At 39.2% G+C, this 20046-nt stretch overlaps 1 protein-coding gene across 1 annotated transcript in view; it reads right to left on the reverse strand.

Annotated features, from left to right (window-relative positions):
• Positions 1-8209: 8209 nt before the first annotated feature.
• Positions 8210-20046, reverse strand: part of LHFPL6 (LHFPL tetraspan subfamily member 6) — a 257485-nt gene continuing 245648 nt past the window's right edge. The window contains exon 3 of the mRNA XM_054445885.2: positions 8210-9355. Within this exon, the coding sequence (XP_054301860.1) occupies positions 9237-9355 (119 nt within the window). The 3' untranslated portion in view covers positions 8210-9236. The remainder of the gene's footprint in view (positions 9356-20046) is intronic.

Raw genomic sequence — 20046 nt, forward strand, 5'->3', positions numbered from 1 at the left:
TGCACGTGCTGCACATGTATCCCAGAACTTAAAGTATAAAAGAAAAAAAAAAGTCTGGAGTTCTTTTACCCCTCTTGGTTGTTACAGATGTATACATAGAATGTGTAAGCCTTCCTCGACCATTAGTCAAAATTCTGGGCCCTAGAGTGAAAGGAACCAAAAAGTTAATGATGTTAACAAAAGTTAACATGTATTAAGTTGAGTGCTTACCATGTACTGACAACTACAAAGCGTTCTCCATGGATTATCTTGTTTCATCCTCATAAAACTTTATTAAGAAAAATTATTGTTCAGATTTTACAAATGAACAAACTAAGGTTAAGAAATGTGCCCAGCCTGGGCACAGTGGCTCACGCCTGTAATCCCAGCACTTTGGGAGGCCGAGGTGGGTGGATCACCTGAGTTCAGGAGTCCGAGACCATCCTGGCCAACATGGTGAAACCTCGTGTCTACTAAAAATACAAAACTTAGCCGGGCATGGTTGCACACACCTGTAATCCCAGCTACTCGGGAGGCTGAGGCAGGAGAATCGCTTGAACCTGGGAGGTGGAGGTTGCGGTGAGCAGAGATCACGCCACTGCACTGCAGCCTGGTTGACAGAGCAAGACTCTGTCTCAAGAAAAATAAAAAATAAAAAAAAAGAAAGAAAAGAAAAAGAAACGTGGCCAAGTTTACACAACTAGGGCATGATGGAATCAAGATCAAGATTCAAACTTGGGCACTGGGACTCTAAAGTTTTTAATCACTGGTGTATTCACAAACTTTCAGCCAAACAGCAGACTAAGTTCATTGCTGATAACTAGCCCTGAACTATCCATCTCCCTAGCTTAGCTGTATCCTTAATCTCAAGGTTTCCTTAAAGACCTGCTGTTTGTCAGTAAAGTGGGTTGAAAACTAATGACTTAATAACTCATGTCAAGCAAATAAAAATTCATTAAGTACAGAAAAACAGCCTTTTACAAAAATGTCCCTCCTAATGAAGGCTATTTCTGTTGTGCTATAAGTTAAACATTTATTTTAAAAAATTATTATTGGCATTATGATCTATAATATGCTTAAATAATTGTAACAAAGAGTATTTGTTTTAAAGAATTTAGATGAGTAGAAACATTTAAGGGCCATAGTAAAAGGCAAAATATGTCAGTGGTAGATTCTATCACAGTATTTGATGCATAAAATGTGATAAGTAAACACTTGTAAAGAAGTAAATAACTAAAAGAAAAATACAAGGATATCAGAAGCCATATAACAGAGTTCTAGGTGAGCCAACCTAAACATCTCAGGCAATCATATATAGAAGGTACAGCATAAGCTTCTGAATAGGACAAACAACCTTCCTCCCCATTTCCCAGAGAAGTGGCAATTCTGAAAGTTGTTGAGGAAGCATATATGAGCAGAAGGATTTCCAGATTCAATTGCTCGTGGAAGTAATTAAGCTTATGTGGTCACAGATGGCCTCACAACACTAAGCTCTCTCCTTGCTCCTGTTCATATTAAAAATAATCTCGTTTTTGACTATGCTAAAAATTTATTTTCACATGTAAATATTTACTTTAACCACCACTTGACTACATGAAACTAGGATAGGCACTGAAAATACAGAACTAAAGATGATCTGGATTATAAGAATATTTTTCACATTTTACAAGAGATGTACTTCTCCAGGAAAAAGTCAGTTATTTTCTCATCGACCTATTAGTGCAGTGATCCAGTTCATGGTATCATCTTGCCTTGCAGTGGAGAAATAGTCCAATTCAGTTTCCTCAACAATTGCTGTTGAGGTGAAGACAGTTTCTTCTCGGTCCTGTGGGCTTGCTGGAACCTGGTAACTAGTGGTCTTATCTCCATGAAGGCTGTCTGGGGTTACCCACTCCATTTTATAAGAATCAAAGAAGGGTGTACGAACATTTGCTGATCTGACAAATTCACTCTGGTCACCAAGGATTGCAAAAATGGTTTTTACTCAGAGGCTATTTTTGCTATTAACAAAAATGCAGAATGAATTCCATCTTTTTCCTTCCCTTCACAGCTAAGGTTCTTGAAAGATTACTCTATAATTCTCTGCTCATCTTTACCCCTTATTTACTCTTTTACCCTTACTAATTTCATTAACACCCTACCACTCTACTAAAACCACTCTTTCCTGAGGGCATTATTAACCTTCTAGTTACCAAATCAAATAAGTGCAACTTGGCTCCCTGGAAACATTTTCCATAAACATTCTTAGAACTTTCTTCCTCTTGAAATTCTCTTCCCTTCCATTGGTGTCTATGACAACACCTTTTAAAAAATTTCCTCTGACATCTCTGATTGCTCCTTCAACAAAGATCCTTTTAATGGTCTATTCTTTCAATGATGTTGTTCTCTAAGATTTCTTCTCCTGCATTAATTCCTTCCTGTTGTCTTCATATTCACCAATATCACTTATATCCATTATCTATGTGGTCATATGCTGTAAAAAGACATTTCAGTCAACAATAGATCACACATACAACAGTGGTTCGCATAAGATTATAATGGAGCTAAAAAATTCCTATCACTTAGTGATGTCATAGACATTGTAACATCATAGTGCAATTCATTATTCATGTGTTTGTGGTGATGCTGGGGTAAACAAATCTACTGCATTGCCAGTTATATAAAAGTATAGCAGATATGGTAGCACTCTAGGGTGACTATCATTAACATTTCATTGTATATTTTCAAATAGCTGGAAGAGCAGATTTTTGAATGCTCCCAACACAAATAAATGATACATGTTTGAGGTGATGAATATGATAATTATCTAGATTTTATCGTCATACATTGTGTACATCTACTGAAATATTACTCTGCACACCATAAACATGTATGATTGTGTGTTAAAGATAATAATAAAGCAAAAAGACAAAAAACAAAAAAGGTATAGCACAATTATGTACGGTACATAATACTTGATGATGATAAATGACTGTTTCCGGTATATGTATTTACTATACTCTACTTTTTATTGCTATTTTAGAATATAGTCCTTCTACTTCTTAAAGAAAAAGTTAACTGTAAAACAGCCTCAAGCAACTGCTTCAGGTGGTATCCAGAAGAAGGCATTGTTATCATAGGAGATGACCGCTCCATGGATGTTAATGCTCCTGAAGACCTTTCAGTGGGACAAGATGTGGAGGTAGAAGACAGTGATATTGATGATCCTCACCACGTGCAAGCTAGGCTAATGTGTGTGTGTGTGTTTTAGTTCTTTTAAAAGATTAACAAGTAAAAAAACAAAACAAAACAAAAAAACTTCAATAGAAAAAAGCTACAGAATAAGAATATAAAGAAGGAAGTATTTCTGTACAGCTGCACAGTTTTTAAACAAACTTAGCTTAAGCTAAGTGTCATTTCAAAAGTGTCAGAAAGTTTAAAGTTAAAAAGTTTATAAAGTAAAAAAAGTTACAGTAAGCTAAAGTTAATTTCTTGTTGAAGAAATAAAAATATTTTTATTAATTTATAATAGCCTAAATGTACAGTGTTTATAAAGTCTACACTAGTGTATGGTAATATCCCAGGCCTTCACATTCACTTACCACTCACTCACTGATTCACCCAGAGCAACTTCCAGTCCTGTAAGGTTCATTCATGGTAAGTGCCCTATATGGGTGCACCATTTTTAATTATTTTATTTTAATTTATTTTATTTTTGAGACGGAGTCTCGCTCTGTTGCCAGGCTGGAGTGCAGCAGCATGATCTTGGGTCACTGCAACCTCTGCCTCCCAGGTTCAAATGATTCTCCTGCCTCAGCCTCCCGAGTAGCTGGGACTACAGGCACGTGCCACCATGCCCAGCTAATTTTTGTACTTTTAGTAGAGACGGGGTTTCACCAAGTTGGCCAGGATGGTCTTGATCTCCTGACCTCGTGATCTGCCCGCCTCGGCCTCCCAAAGTGCTGGGATTACAGGTGTGAGCCACCGCGCCTGGCCCATTTTTAATTTTTTATACCATATTTTCACTGTTCCTTTCTATGTTAGATATGTTTAGATGCACAGATACTTGTTATTGTGTTACAGTCACCTACAGTATTCAGTACAGTAACACGCTGTACAGGTTTAAAGCCTGGGAGCAACAGGTCATACCATATAGCCTAGGTGTAGAGAAGGCTGCACTATCTAGGTTTGTGTAAGTACACTCTATGATGTTTCCACAATGACAAAATTGCCTAACAACGCATTTCTTGGAATATATCTCCATCATTAAGCAATGCATGATTATATACCTAAAATTTCTCCTGAGCCTCAGCCCTTAATTTTCAACTACCTGCTAAGCATCTATGTCTGGATATCTCACAGGTAATTTACACATACCAAGTCCTTAATTACACCAATTTTTATGTGCGTCTTAAAAGGCCTTTATTTTTATTTGAAGTTTGTTTTTGTTTTTGAAGGATTTTTCTTGGGTATAGAATTTTATTTAGGTTGATGATCTATTCCTTTATTTTTGTTATTTTTTAATTGACAAAAATTGTAGATACTTACTGTGTAAAATGTGATGTTTTGATGTATGTATGCACTGTAGAATATGTTCTTTTTTCATATCTTGTCTCTATCTGTGGCACCCTCATCTACCCAACTCTCTTCCTTCCCTCTCTCTCTATTCCAAGGACCTATTGAGTTTATCCTGTTCTCTCTAATAGTTTCCCAGCCTCTCCATCTCTATTAATTTGGCCCAGTTTGGCCCTGTCATTTCACACCTTGACATCCCCCTATTTGTTCACTTCCTTTTCCCAATCGCTTAGACCATAGTAGATGCTCTGCTTTCTGTTGGTGGAATGATTACATTGTAACAATTTCTGCCCCACTTCTGCCACCCAGTGTCTCACAATACTTCCTCCAGGGATCTAGTTAAGAAACATAAGTTGTTCATGCCACATCTTCCCCTATGTCAGATCCTCCCACTGCCTCCAATATCCATTTTAAATTTTGGTCCTTTTAGCATGGTACCCAAAGCACTGCCTGCCCTTCTCCCACCTCATCTTCCACCTGCCCAAATGCACCCCAACTGCTGCCATGTGAGATGACCCACAGTTCTATTAACCTTTAAGGCCCTCCATGCTTTTCTCTTTGATTAAGGTGCCATTAGAACACAATAAAGTGCAGTCTTTAAATGCATGTAATCAATGGATTTTTGGCAAGTGTATACATCCATGTGGACACCACTCCCATCAATATGTAGAACATTTCCATCATCCCAGAAAGTCCCGTTTCGTCCTCACCAGTCAATTCCCCCACCCACATAAGAGGGTAACCATTATTCTAATTTCCATGACCATGTATTAGTTTTCCTCTGTGCTTCTTTTGCTCAACAGAATGTCTGTGGGATTCATCCAAGTTGATGTGTATACCATGTGTTCATTCCTTTTATTGCTGAGTAGTAGTCCACTGTCTAAATATATCACAATTCATGTATGTGCTGGTGAACATTTGAGTTTCTCCCAGTTTAGGATTATTATGAAACAAAATTGAAATGAACATTCTTATGCAATCTTTTTGTGAACATAGTTTTGTTTTGTTTTTTTGGCACAAATACCTAGGAAGAGAATTACTATGGTTCACTTAATAAAAATGTACCTATTGCTTTTCCAGCCATGTGTCCACATACTCAGCAACATTTGGTGTTGTCAACATTTTGTTTTAGTTATTCTAGTGTATGTTAAGCAACATTTCATTGTGGTTCTCAAAGTTTCATTTTCTTCTCAACTAATGATGTTGAACATCTTTTCAATGTAATCGGCCACTGGTATATCGTCTTTTGGGAAATACCCCATTCATGTTTTTACCCTTTAAAAATGGGTTGTCCTTTTTATTATTCATTTGAGAGAGTCATGTATGTACTCAGAATACAAGTTCTTTATCAGATATATAACTTTTTCTAGTCATTGACACATCTTTTTATTTTCTTAATGATGATTTTTGAAGAGCAGGACATTGTGATATATCATCTTTCATCTTTTTTATACCTTTTTAATTTGTCTGTGCAGAATTCTTTACCTGGGAGGAACTTCCTCTCTGCCTTTGAGAATTAGTTGACATATGATTTGATAATCACTGATGCTCCTGTTATTTTTTTCCGTGAGCTTATGACTGACTTGAGAGCATGGGCTGTATTTTATTTAGTGTTTTATGTCTAGTAGACTACCTACCAAGTAGCAGGTGTTCAATGACTAGAGTCAATTAAATTTCATCAGTTCACTTCTTTGCATGTCATTTCCTTTTCCTAAAAACAAGGTAAACTCCCCACTTACTGCACAGGCATGTGCAAGCAATGAAAGCTTTTAAGGTTGTGAAAATTGAGCTTTTTATTGCTTCTCATGTGTACATCAGTAAGAATCCTGTGAATATATACTTTTCACTGACTTTGTTATTGTTATTAGCTTATGAATTGTGATTTACATTTCAAAAGCAGTATATGTAATTCTTAATAACTTAGATGTTCCTATTAAAATGCTGGGACATCTTGAGCAAAAAAAAAAAAATTATATGACTAGCCAGAATTTGCCATTGTCATATAAGAGTTTGTCATTTGACTTTACCATGTAGAGTGGCTGATCTTTTATTCCAGTGAGGCTTACTAATGCCTAAAATCACATGAACTACATAAAAATGACAATGTCATCATTAAATCTGTCCAAGGAACTAGACCTTAATGAATTCCCTAGAGAACTCCAACTTGATAATGGGAGCTAAGAAGTCACAACACTACTCTGACAGGAAGGTGCAGTTAAAAGAAATTTGAAAAGCACCAGCTATACATGAAAATAATGGGCTAATTGAGGAAGCAAAGTGCAATCTTTTCTTCTCTGCAGGAAACCACAGAGTGGAGAAGCCCCTGCTCAGCAGACAATGAGACACAATCAAATCACATTCAGCACATTATGAATTAAGCATCTGAGAGTGGAATGACTTTCTCCACACCAACAAAGCCTCAGAGTGCAGAATTTTATTGGTCAGATCCTGTATTGTTCTTCCAGAGCAGCATGGATTCCCATCCTGGAATGATTAAAAGTACCAGAAGCAAGTGGAATAGTCAGCTATTCAAATTAAACTGATAAATGTGTATAGATAGCATAGAAAATATAGTTACACGTATAAATAGCCAGAATGTTCAATTTCCAAATCTGAAAAGTACAATGAATTTAGAAGCTAATTGAAACTGAATTCTTAAGGATTTGTTACAATATCTCAGGCTTACTAAACAAAAGGCTGGATCCAATATTCAGAATGCAATCTTTGCTCCTGAAGGAGCTAGTTTTTGTTATTTGTTATTTATTTTTTTGGTGGGGACAGGATCTCACTCTGTTGCCTAGGCTGGAGTGCAGTGTTGCAATCTCGGCTTACTGCAACCTCCACCTCCTGGGTTCAAGCGATTCTTGCGCCTCAACCTGAGTAGTTGGGATTACAGGAGTGCATGATTATGCCCAGCTAATTTTTTTTTTTTTTTGGTATTTTTAGTAGAGATGGAGTTTTGCCATGTTGACCAGGCTGGTCTTGAACTTCTGGCCTCATGTGATTTCCCCACCTCGGCTGGGATTACAGGTGTCAGCCATCACACCTAGCCCTGAAAGAGCTAGTTCTGTTAAGGGGCCATGTGAGGATCCAAACCTTTCTCTTTAGTGAAGACTTTCTGCTGGAGGGACAGGGCTGTTGAGACAAGCTTTTTAAAATGGCCAACATCCCTGAAGGGCAGTGATATAAAATTTTCCCTGACACAGAAGTACAGAAGAAACCCAGCACTTTGTAGAATATGGAGGAAAAGCAAGTCACCGGCAACTGTAACAGTCGTGTCACCATGCTGGAGACTGTCAGTCCAGTCACCTCCTGAACCACAATCTAGCTCTTGTTGCCCTAAATCACATCTGAATACCACCCACATTCTCAAACTTAATACAAAACAGACCTGAAGTTCTTCTCTCCTCAGAATTTGGTTATGATTGAAATGTAATATGCAGGAAGTTAGTTAGAATTCTGGTTGCAAGGAATTCACGTTGAAAGCAGAAACTGTCTTACTCATCTTTAATACACTTGTGCCTAGAACAGTGCCTGGTTGATTAGTGAGTGAATTAATGAGAGGCCTTAAAAGAGAAAAGGAAATTTTACAGGACTGTAGTAGTTGAAGAGCTACATTGGAAAAATTAAAGAAGCAAATCTGATGACTGAATTAACACTCCATGACTCATCTAGCTATTGATCAAAGAGAGAATTTATTCACAGAGATTTTCAAATACAAACAAAATAGCACTTTTAAATTTTTTACAAAATGAATATAGAAATAAATGTGGTACAGCACAGTACAATAATGAACAAAAGAAAACACGATCCAACGACTGGAAAATGTCTCTCATTACTCTCATATCTTCGGCTGAATTCTCTCCTACAGTGGACAGAAAGTTGCCCCTTTTCTTCATAAGAATATCATAGCAGAAGCTACTCAGAGAAATATTGCATATTGTTGAATAACATGGAAATACAAAGGCTTAACTCTAAAGGTCTGCATAAACACTGAAAATATGTTGAGGAACTAAATTAGAGTTTATGCAGGATATACAAAATACTGATAGTTTGGCTTATTGGTCCATTTATTAGGCTTAATGTATGTTTTATAAAGTGATAATACTGTATTTTAAATGTATATTAAAAAGAAAACAAAGGAGAAATGCACCACTAAACCTCCCATACAGTCTGTGCGATAATCCACATGTTTGTGCATGGGCGTGTGTGGGGATGAGTATGTCTGTATGTGCTTGTGTGCTTTCAGGAGTGCCGTGACCTACAGGGAACATCTTTGGGGGTACCCTGCTTCCCAACATAACACTGTTTCTACTAGCCCTTTTGATTTTCTGAGTCCTCACCTTAAAAAACAAAACAAAACTAAAACCCAAACCCTTGTTTGTATATATAGATTTGTTGTGTATGTGTGTGTTGTACATTAACAATACTCTGTGGAATAGAAACACCCAATGCCCTGCAATATTTTTAGCCTTTGGTCCATTTTTCTCCATCATTCTATACTCCCCTTTCCCCACCCCCCCCTACAAATCTCCTATAATCCTTCCTTCCTATATCATGTTCCTGATTTTATCGGGTTTCATTTTATTAGCATTGTATTGGATTAGAATTACTATTCCACCTTTTGAAGGTAGGTGGATGTTTTGACCTCTCCAAGCCCCTTTGGCCCGTCTTCTCCTCTGTCGGCTGTTGGTGGCTCCATCTCAGTATGGGTAGTGCTTCTGTTTCTTGCCTGAAAAACAAGCCAGCCATGTGCACAGCAGCATGGCGGCAGTGGCACCTGCTCCCGTGCAGTAGTAGGCCCAGCCGATTTCACACTTCCCTAGGGACAGAGGAAGGGGAAAGAAGAAAGTCACAGATGAGGATGATTTTGCAGCAGGCTTTCTTATTGCTTCCAGTGTGTGGGTTCTGAAACACCCTTTAGGAATATGGTATCTTCGCTTAAACGGAATAATAATGTGCTGAAAGTTATCTTGACAGTGAAGAAAGCAAGAATGGCTGGATGTATTTCAGAAGGATCTCAATGTGTACCTCTCACACTGGCTAAGAGAAGTCTATTCTCCTCCACCAATATCCACACCCTGGTCAAAAAAGAGAAGAATGGCAGCAACCAGGATAGGAGATGACGGAGTTAATTGTAACTTACATCACCCAAGCTCACCTGCGTAACAAAGTACTTTAGGGAAAAAATATAAATGTTGATGCAATCCTTCTGCAAAAGGGCCACTTTGAGGAGGCAACCCATTTGAAGGATAATGGCTAATGCTAAGGTGAATACTGCCATTTATGTGGAATCGTCAAGTGACTTACTCTCTACTGTCTGAATCAGAAAACAAAAATTCCCAGATTCTTCTGGGATCAACAGTCATCTTGAAGATAAAGTGTCATTTAAATGAAAATATAATGACAAGCATCCAAGTGGTTCCTGATTTCTCAGAGTTGGATTAGTCTTAATAGTCATAAGAAACCCAAAATATTAAAAATATATAAGTAGATTTATTTATCTATATTATCTTTGTCAATTATTTTATCAACATTATAAGGTGGAATACTAGCTCAACATGGTTGACAAAAAAGCTTCTCAGCATTTAAAGAAGTTGGTGACTTACCCATAGTCATATGCTTATAATTTGGAATAAAGTGAGCCAGGACTCAAATCTAGGTTCTAGATCCCAAGAATAGGTCGGTGTCCCCAGATGGGTTAATGGAATGGATTTCTGCATTCTTTAGCTTTTTCTTAATGACATCCAGGTTATTCTTTTTGTGTGCATAGCAAAGAAGGCCTCTATATCTTATACTGGACACTGTACTTTCTGCTTCAATTCTAATTCATTTTTCAGCTGGTCTTACCATCTTATCACATGACGCTCCAACAGCAACCATGTTCCTCCTTTTGGTTCTTGTTTTGCATTACATTAGATACAAACATAAACACCAAGACATTTGGATTTCACAGTCACTGAACATAAAAGACATAGATTGAAAATCACAGGGCCGGGCGCAGTGGCTCATGACTGTAATCCCAGCACTTTGGGAGACCAAGGCAGGAAGATCACCTGCAGTCAGGAGTTTGAAACCAGCCTGACCAACATGGCAAAACCCCATCTCTACTAAAAATACAAATATTAGCCAGGCATGGTGGTGGCTGCCTGTAATCCCAACTACTCAGGAGGCTGAAGCAGGAGAATCACTTGAACTCGGAAGGTGGAGGTTGCAGTGAGCTGAGATCACACCAGTGCACTCCAGCCTGGGTCAGGGAGCGAGACTCCGTCTCAAAAAAAAAAAAAAAAAAGAAAAGAAAAGAAAATCACATCCCTTCTTTTCACAAGTCAGTCTGCAGGAAAACAGCCTGTTGCTTGGCAAGAATGACACCATCTTGAGGCGAAACCTCAATGACGACCAGTGTTTGACTCCTGCATACCGAGGTGTTCCCACAGCGTAGATAACCTCCCATAAAGAAACAATGCCTATGGCATAGATAACCTTTCATAAAGACGTTTATCTCATCTCCCTAGAGGTCACAAGTTTTGGCAAGAAAGTGTGAGATGTGACCAGCTGCACTTGTCTGTACCCTAAAAGCTTGCTATGTAAAGGCTGCTTTCTGGAGGGCAGGTGCAAAGATCCACCATCTCACAGCTGCCAGAGGCATGGCTTCTGTTTGTAAGTCCCTATTAAATATTTCTTTCTGAGAAACTGGACTTGTCAGCCTCTTTCCTCACCTCTTTTCTCAGCCTCTCAGCCTATTGGGTGGGGTTTGCATAGACCTGCTCACCGCGGAACACAGCCACTTTTACCTTGTTCATTTCTGAAAAATTAATAACTTCCCTGCTGAAAATTTCCAAGACTGTTAGGTATAATGCGCAATTAAACTTTGGATCTTCACTGGACATTTACTGGAGAAGTAGTTAGCATGTGCCCCATGGGCGGATAAAAAGGCAAGGCAAGACAGAGCTAAGGGAGTTATTGGCTTGTGGTCACCATGAGTCAACAGCAGCAAAATTTGATCAAAAGCCTCCACATCTTAAAAGTTCTTAGGCCATTACCTAAGCACACAGACATCAAGCTATGTTGTTCAGTCCTCAACCTAGGTGTCATCCTTGATTTCTCCCTTTCCACATCCAATGAATAATTAAAAAATAGCAAATGTGTATTGATTACCATTTTCTCAAAATTGTCATGGAGCTTTACATGGAGTAGATATTAATGCTTTAATTCTCATAGGAACACAATGTGGTAGATACATGAGTATCATTCTCATCTTTCAGACGGGAAGACTGAGGCCAAGGAAAGTTTAATAACCTGCTCCAGGACTTCTCCTTAATAAGTAGCAAGTCCTCTGCCACTCTCCCCCATATCTATCCTGTGTCCTGCCCCTTCTCAAAGGCCCGATCATCCCCCAGGCAGTCTCATCTGCTGTCATTGCTTTCTTGTCTCTCTGCTTCTACTTATATCATCACCAACAATAAGGTAGGTAGCTGTCTTTTTAAAAATCAATCAGATCAAGCCACGCTCTTACTTAAAACCCTGTAATGACCCAGCACTTTGGGAGGCCAAGGCGGCTGGATCACTTGAGGTCAGGAGTTCAAGACCGGCCTTGCCGACATGGTGAAACTCCATCTCTACTAAAAATCCAAAAATTAGCCGGGCGAATTTGATCAAGAGCCTCCACATCTTAAAAGTTCTTAGGCCATTACCTAAGCACACAGACATCAAGCACACAGAGCAAATTAGTGCAAGTGGCCCACACATAAGAATCACTTGAACCCGGGAGGCGGAGGTTGTAGTGGGCCAAGATTGCACCACTGCACTCCAGCCTGGATGGCAGAATAAAACTCTGTCTCAAAAAAAAAAAAAAAAAAAAAAAAAAAAGCCCCTTTAATGAATTCTCAAAAATCGATGTCCTTCCTGTAGTCTATGAGGGCTTAAATGTCTGCTGACCTCTCAGACTTCATGACCACTCTCTCCTGTGTCTTGTCTCTGGCCACACTGACCACTTTTTCTGGAGCACATCAGCCTTGTTGCTGACAGGAGAGCTTCACACTTACAATTCCTTCCACCCAGAAATTCTACTTCCAGATCGTGGAAATGCCAGGCCTATGGTAAGCACTCAATAAATAATTGTTGAATGAAAGGCAAGGTAAAAGAAAAGCAGAAAGGAAGCAAACCAGGCAGGCAGCTAATACCTGAAAAACAGTATGTCTAGCATTTTATTTTAAGAGTAACTCTTGTCCTGTTTTGGCACTGAAATTTTGGAGAGAACTTCCCAAACCAAGTATGTATTTCCGGCCTCATCTAGAGAGTGTGTTAAATTTAACGGGGTAACAGATTCTGAAAGATCACCTCTCCACCTCTGAGTAGGTCTCACTGGCACAATGACCTCCATTAATACAGATAGAATAAGCATTTTTCATGGGTAACCGAGTCCTCCTTCACAGGTCAGATTTGCTGACAACCATGAACTAATGTGGTTGTGAGTCTTGGGAATAATCTCCATTTTGAATCATTCTTTAGCTGGATTAAATACATCTAGGAGGGAGAATTAATAGGTAGAGAAGAGATGGCCAATAGTTTAGAACATTTCAAAGAGTCGGCAAAATTTGTGGTCCATCTGTTTAGCACTGGGCTCATAATACAGAATACAATCAATTGTTCATTATTAATAATGTATTGACCTATACATAGTTCGTTCCATGACCTAACATGAAAAGTAGAGTATATAATTCTTTATTAATTATTTGGCACTTAAGAAAAAGTTGCTGAGGCTAATTATTTGAAAACAGTATATGTGACAGTAGACACATTTATTAAACAAAGATGGAAAAAGAAGCTAGTAAAGGGTTGGCTATCAGAGGACGATGAGAGAGAGGATAATATTGGTTTTGCTTTTGTTTTTGGCAGAGAAGTCAATAAAATAGCAGAAGTTTAAGCTTCAGGGTCTCATAAGTGGCAGGGGAGCTACAGCCAATGCTGTAGATTCTCCAGCCAGTTCCTCTGTGGCCCTTTGCTGGTTCTGGACTCTCAATCTCCAGCTTCTGTTTGTGTTTTGCTCCTAACAGCTTATATTTGCAATGCTCTTCAGAGGACCCATGAGTGACTGGCATTACTCTGTCCCAGCTCTCTGACAGCTGAAGTGCCCCCTGCTGTGACCCACAGCCAGCAATGGACTTGTACTGGAGTGTGCACACCTCGCTTTCTTCCCTCCAGGTGGAACAAAGTCTGCAGTGTAATGATAATGAATGTTCCCAGCACTGTGAGTTCAGGCTGAGGCTGAACCCTCATGACAAACTGCACCCTGCTGGGTGTTTACCCCTTCCCTACCTTGCTTTTCCACTTCCCCACTGTTTTTTCCTTGGCACATTTCCTCAATCACTTGAACTCAAATCCTCATCTCAGGATCCACTCTGGGGAACCAGATCTAAGGAGTGAATGAACAAAGACTTTCTTGCTTTTCTTTGTCAAGGGATCTGTAAGCTTCTACCATTGTCAGAAGCTAAGCCACCCCACCCACCTACCCAAGCCCTGCTATCCCATGAAAGAGGCAGAGCAGAGTTTTCAGCACCAGCTCTCTCCCACTCTCCCCACACTACCCTCTTCCTAGGGCAAATCCTTGTCTTGCTCTGGTGTGATTGTAATTTCTAGTCATTGTTATCTGGATCCATTCTTGTTCATGTCATAAAACAGGTAGTTAACGCATCAGGCTAAATGTCTATCAGATGAAAACTGGCAGAAAATTAAGCAAAGATCTTTAAAGAGTGTACCATAATAGCAGAAAATGTTTGAGGATATAAGAAAATACAGCCACCAATCAGACATATATGCAAGTTTGTGTGTATGATTTACAAAATTTGGGATTAAAATTCAACAACTGGTTAAGGTCCAAAATGAGCTGTTAATGTTCAATGTGATTTAAGAGGAAAAGAGTCCTTCATTTAAGACATGAAGGCTTTTTCATTTACTAAGTAATTTTTAAAATAATTATTAAATCAAAAAGTGATTTAATATGAATTTGTTCTAGTATTACAAATTATATTGAGATACAGCCAGCCAATCAAACTAGCCTCAAAAAATATACAAAAGTACATATGCATACATGTCTTTTGAGGAAAAATGGTCAAGATCAGTCTAGTTAGAGTAAGGTGTGTCAATAGAATTTAAGCAAATCTGAAAAAACACTGTCATCCGACCCTGATTCTTGATTTTCTTCTTCCCTTCCTTTTTCCTTTCCTCGCTCCCTCTCTCAATTTATTCATTGATTCAACAAACATTCAGTGAGTGCCAGCTCCAACTATGAATGAATCACTGGGTACTGGGAGCTTTGTTGGGAATAATATAGATATAATTCCTGCTATTAAGAAGCTTATTTTCTAGTCAAGGAAATAAGCATTAAGCAATACTGAGACATTTCTATACTGATAATTGTGATATGTGCTTTGAAGAAAAAATCCAGGATGTGAAGGCAGCATATTGCAAGTGATCTATGTAGTGCGGTCAGGTCAGTGAAAGAGAGCCTTAAATTAGAAGTGAGATCTAAGCCAAGACCTGCAGATGTTCAGGAGTGAGCCAAGCGTGAATGCGGGGGGCCAGGGAACAGTATGCTTGGAGTGAGGGGATGGGAAATGTAATGGAGAAATGCAGACAGATTTGGGTCTTGCTAAAGTATTGCTCAAGTAAGAGACAGATCCCATTCTGGGTGTAAAGCAAGGGATGGGTTTGGGTATGACCACCTCTAGAGTTCGAGAGCTTGAAGCCTGAAAATTCCCTCTTTGAAATTGTCATTTGTATTGTTGGATAGGAATATGAGGTGTTTAACAGTCACAAATAAATCTTAAGCTCCTGCTACCTGTTTTGCTATGTTATAGGAGCTGGAAATGCAGCAGGGAACAATACAGACAGTCTTTGCTCTCATGAAGCTTACTTTCCAGTTCATATCACTCACATCAGCTGTATTATTCTGAAACATTCCTTGTATATTACACAAGTTTTGTAGAAATTCAGTTCAATGAAATAAACCAGATACAACGGGATTTTTTTTTCATAAAACTATAAATGTGAAAGCAAAACATCCAGAATTCTGTGAGAGATTAAGGGTTTACCAGGCACAGGCTTGTCACTTTGAACTTCTCCAAAGGAAAAGGAAAAATAGATTTTTCTCTCTGAGCATGATCCTATTGTTAAAACCTATGTGCTCAATAACAAGAAATTAGCACCATGTTTTACAGTCATAGAAAAAAAGTGTTTCTGCATACTTTTCATGAGCAGTAATGAAACTAAATAAAACCAGGAAATACAGGGCCATTCTTCCATAGCCTCTCTCTACCCCTGTCGTGGCAATAAATGCTTGTTATTATAATGCAAACAGAAAGCATTTTTCCAGAGGGCAAGTTTTGTCTGTGATCCTTTCAGGAAATTAGAGAAGGAAATCTGTTTAAACTTTCCCTTTTGCTCTCCTTAATGCTCCATCAAACAGGACTCCAAGTTTGCTTGGTTGGCAAATTACTGCTTTCAACAATGGGGAATACTATTCTTGACAGATAAAATAGAGGTTAATGGGACAGAAAGCAGCATACCATAGCCACCTGCCAAGTCAACAGAAAACGACTGTGGCGGAATTCCAGGGCAGCCCCAAAGTAGAGATAGGGGTAGGGAGGGATATTGCTGACTTCTTAGGGTGGCTCAAATTAGTTTTTAGTATAGCTTTTGGAAATGATAGAGACAGAAAGAGAGGTACAAAGAATCCAGTCTTATGACATATAACAATGGAATTCTGGTGATCTTTTCATCTTTTAAGGACACTGGAGTTTAACCTCTGCCTTTTCATTAATTTGTTCAATTAACATTTTGGAGCCTACCAAGTGTGACTGTCTGCTTATTTCAATGTTCTATTTGGGCACTCAGTACGATGACCAGATTGCAACAACCGATACACATTTGTGGCATGAATGGATATCAGACATTATACTTGTGCTAAGAATAGAAATACAAAATTAATAGTCATATAACAGCTGTCATATATAGACAGCAAGTGAAGGGCTACAAGTTACAAAGGGGTCTCTCCTTTAATCATTTTTGTCTAGGATCCTTGATCTGTTTACACTTTCCAACATTATTCTCACTTTGAAGATGCAGAAACTGAAGGATAAGTAACTTACCCATTATCTCAAATAAATAACAAAGCTTGAACTTGGAACTTGGGTCAAACTGATTCCAGAGTTTTTTCCTGTGCTCAGATAATGTATAAAAAAGATCTTAATCAAATGCGTTTTTCTCACTTGTTAAATAGTACTTGTCTTGGCACTTATATGCCCGAGAAAAAAAATAAAACATATTTTACCTTACCCCTTCAATTTGCCAGTCTTCTTAGAAGACTACATGCTGTTAAAGTGAACTAAATATGGCCTGGGAATAACTCTGTACTTCTATATTTGAGTCCTTGTGAATGAACTATAACCTAGCTTAATAGGCAGACAAGATTGAAAACCTAACTTAGGAGTATGCACCCGTAATAATTGCTGAGTCTTCGCCAGTCCCAGCAGCCATAGTTCAACCACTCATATACTGCTGAGTGTTCAAACTATATTCAAATAAAGCAAACACCAAACTGTACCCAATCCAGTTGTTTCTGTACCTCATTTCTGATTTTTGTATGTTATGTTCCTTTTTTGTCTGTAAATTTGTACTGACCATGAGGCACCCCTCTAGTCTCTCTGAATCTGTTGTGATACAGGGGGACTGCCTGATTTGCGAATTGTTCATTGCTCAATTAAACTCCTTTAAATTTAATTCAGCCAAAGTTTTTCTTTGACAATGCCCATGTTCAATAGCATGGTTTCAATTGCTAAAGGTCTGCACCTTGCAAAGACTTGACAGCCCCAATTCCTGAGCCAATGAAACCACACTTGGCACCTTTGGCAATGCATCTTCTTTAAGGATGTGGAAATGTGATGTCTAAAACAAGCTTGCTTGAGGAACAGATAACTAATGCTACCTGCAGGAGAAACTGCCTCTAGAAATGGTTCCAGACTGAATGTTTTGACCCTACCTTGACTCTGTATGAGCCCTAGCTGATTAAGGGCTTCAGCTCCTGGGTACACTTTAGTTCCACTCCAGAGCTGCTGTCTGCCTATGAACCCTCAGAAGTTTGGCTGGTGCCACCACACCATCCTAACTTTCACCCAGAGACTCCATGGTAGCACCCTCCACTGTGTACTGTATTGCTCTGGAAAGCACAGCACAGGACACTGTAACTCAGGCAGTTCCTGCCCTCTGACTGCATGCCATTTATCACAAAACCTCCATGTTTACAGTGCCTTTTCTTGAACTTGAGCTCCATGGGATCCCCATTTACTTCTCTTTCCCCACAAGGTCACTGCTGAGCACCCATAATGCCTTGTAGCCATAGTGCCTAAGTCAGGATATGATAAGCTGACTGACTTCATTTATCCAGGCAGAATATCTTTTATCTGTGATATTTTGAAAATTTTAACATGTTAATATTTAAATGTAAAGTTTGGGTAAAAAAGAAGCAGGCATATTAGATTGTATCCTTGTTGCTGTATTAATAATGAAGGCAGGAAGGTTGAAGGATCAATGGAAAGAGGGAAAACATTTATATATACACACACACACACACATATATATGCATATATATATATTTTTTTTTTGAGACAGAGTCTCACTCTGTCTCCCAGGCTGGAGTGCAATGGCACTTTCTGCAACCTCTGCTTCCTCCCGGGTTCAAGGTATTCTCCTGCCTCAGCCTCCCAAGTAGCTGGGATTACAGGTGTGTGCCACCATGCCCAGCTAATATTTGTATTTTTAGTAGAGATGACGGGGTTTCACCATGTTGGCCTGGCTGGTCTTGAACTCCTGACCTCAGATAATCCACCAGCCTCCCAAAGTGCTGAGATTACAGGCATGAGCCACCATGCCTGATCCTAAATAAACTTTTAATGAGACAAGTAGTAAAAATGATTTGTCATGTGCCTGTAAAGAGAAGACCACCCAAACTTGGTTGGTGGGCAGAAAATGTAGAAGTAAAATGGCTGAGAGAAGAATGTTTGTGGGGTGTGGTGCTTTTTAAAAGCTACTTTGCAGCCAGGCACGGTGGCTCATGCCTGTAATCCCAGCACTTTGAGAGGCCGAGGCGGGCGGATCACGAGGTCAGGAGATCAAGACCATCCTGGCTAACATGGTGAAACCCAGTCTCTACTAAAAAAAGAAAAAAAATTAGCTGGGCATGGTGGCATGCGCCTGTAGTCCCAGCTACTAGGGAGGCTGAGGCGGCAGAATCTCTTGAATCCGGGAGGCGGAGGTTGCGGTGAGCCGAGATCGTGCCACTGAACTCCAGCCTGGGCAACAGAGCAAAAAACAAACAAACAAACAAAAAAACTACTTGTTTATTTATGTCTGTTTATTACAGAAAGTATAAACTCATATTGATTGTCAGAGCTGTCCTGTACACAACTCCAAGGCGTCTATTTATTTTGCATTCTGTGGGCTTCCTAATGGATGTGCCCTGGGGATGCGGTGCTGCACACATGCATATAATAGGAATAGTGCTCCCTGCACAGTATTCCCCAAAAGAATAGGTAGTGAGAAGGTGTGTGTAATGGTAGAATCTCCCAAATCCCATGCATTGAGTCTATTTTCAAAATATCCCAGGAGGCCATCTTGATGCCTCCTAAGTCACCAGAGCAGCACTGCAGGGGGAGGGACCAGTATTTCCTCTCAAGAACTGCAGCTCTCCACTGCTGCTGTGAATGCACTGAAATATGAAAGAATTGTGCCACTGAGTAAGAACCTATCTGCCAGCCCTTACATGTATGCACCATCCACTGGATTGCAGCCTGAATTACAACACCAAACAAAAATTCTTTCACCACACATCACTGGTGAAGCGCAGGAATCTAGCCACAAATAAAGATCCTGCACAGAGCCTTGGGCCTCTGAAAGCACCCAGAAGAAGCCAATTGACTACACATGACATACACCACAGTCAAACCCTCAGATAAATAAAGAATATAAAAAACAAAAAGCCCCACCCAAGCAACAGCAATTTCAAAAAGATAAAAGAACACCAGCCCTCTCAGATGAAAAATAATCAGGCAAGAACTCTGGCAATTCAGAAAGTCAGAGGGTCTCCTTACTTCCAAATGACTGTATTAGCTCTCTGGAAATGGCTGCTAACCAGATTGAAATGGCTCAAATAACAGACATAGAATTCAGAATATGGATGGGAAAGAAGTTCAACAAGATTCAGCAGAAAGTTAAAATCCAACCCAAGGAAACCAGTAAAATAATCCAAGAGTTGAAAGAAGACACGGCCATTTTAAGAAAGAACGAAACTGAACTTGTGAAATTGAAAAATTCACTGAACGAATTTCATAATACAGTTGGAAGCATTAATAACAGAATAGACCAAGCTGAGGAAAGAATCAGAGCTCAAAGACCAGTCTGATGAATCAACTCATTCAGGCAAAAATAAAGAAAAAGGATGAAAAAGAATGAACAAAA

Source organism: Pongo pygmaeus, chromosome 14 (assembly GCF_028885625.2).
Source record: "Pongo pygmaeus isolate AG05252 chromosome 14, NHGRI_mPonPyg2-v2.0_pri, whole genome shotgun sequence".
In the NCBI taxonomy this organism is placed as follows: domain Eukaryota; kingdom Metazoa; phylum Chordata; class Mammalia; order Primates; family Hominidae; genus Pongo; species Pongo pygmaeus.